The sequence below is a fragment of the Galeopterus variegatus genome, unplaced genomic scaffold (assembly GCF_000696425.1).
Source record: "Galeopterus variegatus unplaced genomic scaffold, G_variegatus-3.0.2 Scaffold1322, whole genome shotgun sequence".
NCBI classification, from domain to species: domain Eukaryota; kingdom Metazoa; phylum Chordata; class Mammalia; order Dermoptera; family Cynocephalidae; genus Galeopterus; species Galeopterus variegatus.
Genome location: NW_007727433.1, coordinates 143,908 through 145,605, shown reverse-complemented (window position 1 = coordinate 145,605; position 1,698 = coordinate 143,908). Strand labels below are relative to the sequence as shown.

The following is a 1,698-nucleotide window of genomic DNA, read 5'->3' as shown; positions in this document are numbered from 1 at the left end:
TTTGGTTAAACTTATTGAGGATCCCAACAAGTATTTTGGGGGGCTGTTAACTATCACTACTTACCATATTGGAAACTGAAACAGAAATTTTTTTTCCTGGCCCGTAGAGAGATTGAACCCTGGACCTTGGTGTTATCAGCACCAGGCTCTAACTAACTGAGCTAACTGGCCGGCCCTGGTCTGTTTTTAAAAAGCAGTTAAGAATCAACAAATGTATTACTGATTGCACAAATATATGAATATAGTTGATACCATTAACTGTGCACTTAAAAATAACTAAAATGGTTAATTTCATGTTATGTACGTTTTATCATGACCATACATTTTTTATGTATCATGAGCAAGGGGAAGGAAGACAGTATTTGATTTGTAGGTAAACACTAAGGACAAAAATCCCAAGTGGGGATTTCTGCTGATAACAGCAGAAACCAAAGCCAGAAGCCGAGCCACAGCACAGTCACGTTGCTCTGCGGCACTCAGTCATGGAACAACCAGTACCAAAAATGGCAAGAGAGAAAAAGGAAATTTAAGACCACTCTCAAAGAACAAATTTCTGAACATTTCCAACTTCATCTGTTATCACCATTGTAATTCCTCAAGTCCAGTTGAGGAATTTTTTTTTGGTAATTGTGGCCGGCTGGTGCAGGGATGAACCCTGGACCGTGGTGTTATCAGCACCAGCTCTAACCAGCTGAGCTAGCCGGCCAGCCCAGAAATTTTTTATTTTTTATTTTATTTTTTTATTATTTATTTATTTTTTAAAAGATGACCAGTAAGGGGATCTTAACCCTTGACTTGGTGTTGNGGAGAGTGTGGTGCTGACAACACCAAGTCAAGGGTTAGGATCCCCTTACCAGTCATCTTTTTTTTTTTAAATAAAAGAAAATTGGAGGCTTTTTATATAGTGTTTATTATATTTTGAAGTTTCTGTAATAAAAGTGCAATACTTAAGCAATTAGTAAAAAGCTATTGAAAATACATTTCTTAGCTAAAGGAGTGTTACCTGAGTTGTAAAACGGGGCTGCAATTGTCCCAAAGGTGGGCTGTGATCCGAAGACACCTGAGGCAGCTCTCCCGGGCTCTGGGTCTCAGGGGTGGGGACAGGCGGATGAAGGGGAGGTTTCCCTGGAAACGATACCAGCAAACGGGTTTGTTCTCTGTGCATACATCACTTCTGGATTTCTCTTGTGTTGAACACAAACACTCAAAAAGAACAGCATGTTCCTTTTCAAATCCAAAGTAACTTATGTTTCACAGAGCGTTCCGGGAGGGGTAGAAACCGTGATCTGCGAGACACACGCGATCTCAGCAGGACTCATGGGTGCACGGCACACCTCTGACAGCCGCGCCTGTCCCAGAGATGGCTTCTCTAAGTGGCAGAAATGCACACGCTCATGAGCAGACCCAGGAGATGCATACTGTAGCTACAGAAACAAGAAGCACAGGTTTAAGCGTATAAACTTAGAGACTGTGGTTGTGACCCACGATTGAGCGTTATATCTTAGAAATGAATACTCTTTCACTAACTCCATTTGTGTGAAGTTAGTTACCTAAAGATTTTGGAAATTTATGTTAAAGCGGACATACTACAAGATATAATTACTGCTGAAATAGTGTTTTTCAGAATAATGAATCAGTTTGGTTAAACTTATTGAGGATCCCAACAAGTATTTTGGGGGGCTGTTAACTATCACTACT

At 40.5% G+C, this 1,698-nt stretch overlaps 1 protein-coding gene across 1 annotated transcript in view; it reads right to left on the bottom strand.

The window, feature by feature from the left end:
* The window catches only part of CCDC57 (coiled-coil domain containing 57), a 119,117-nt gene that overhangs the window by 53,856 nt on the left and 63,563 nt on the right, over positions 1 to 1,698 (bottom strand). Inside the window, exon 15 of the mRNA XM_008576304.1 lies at positions 1,004 to 1,125. Coding sequence (XP_008574526.1) covers positions 1,004 to 1,125 — 122 coding nt within the window. The remainder of the gene's footprint in view (positions 1 to 1,003; positions 1,126 to 1,698) is intronic.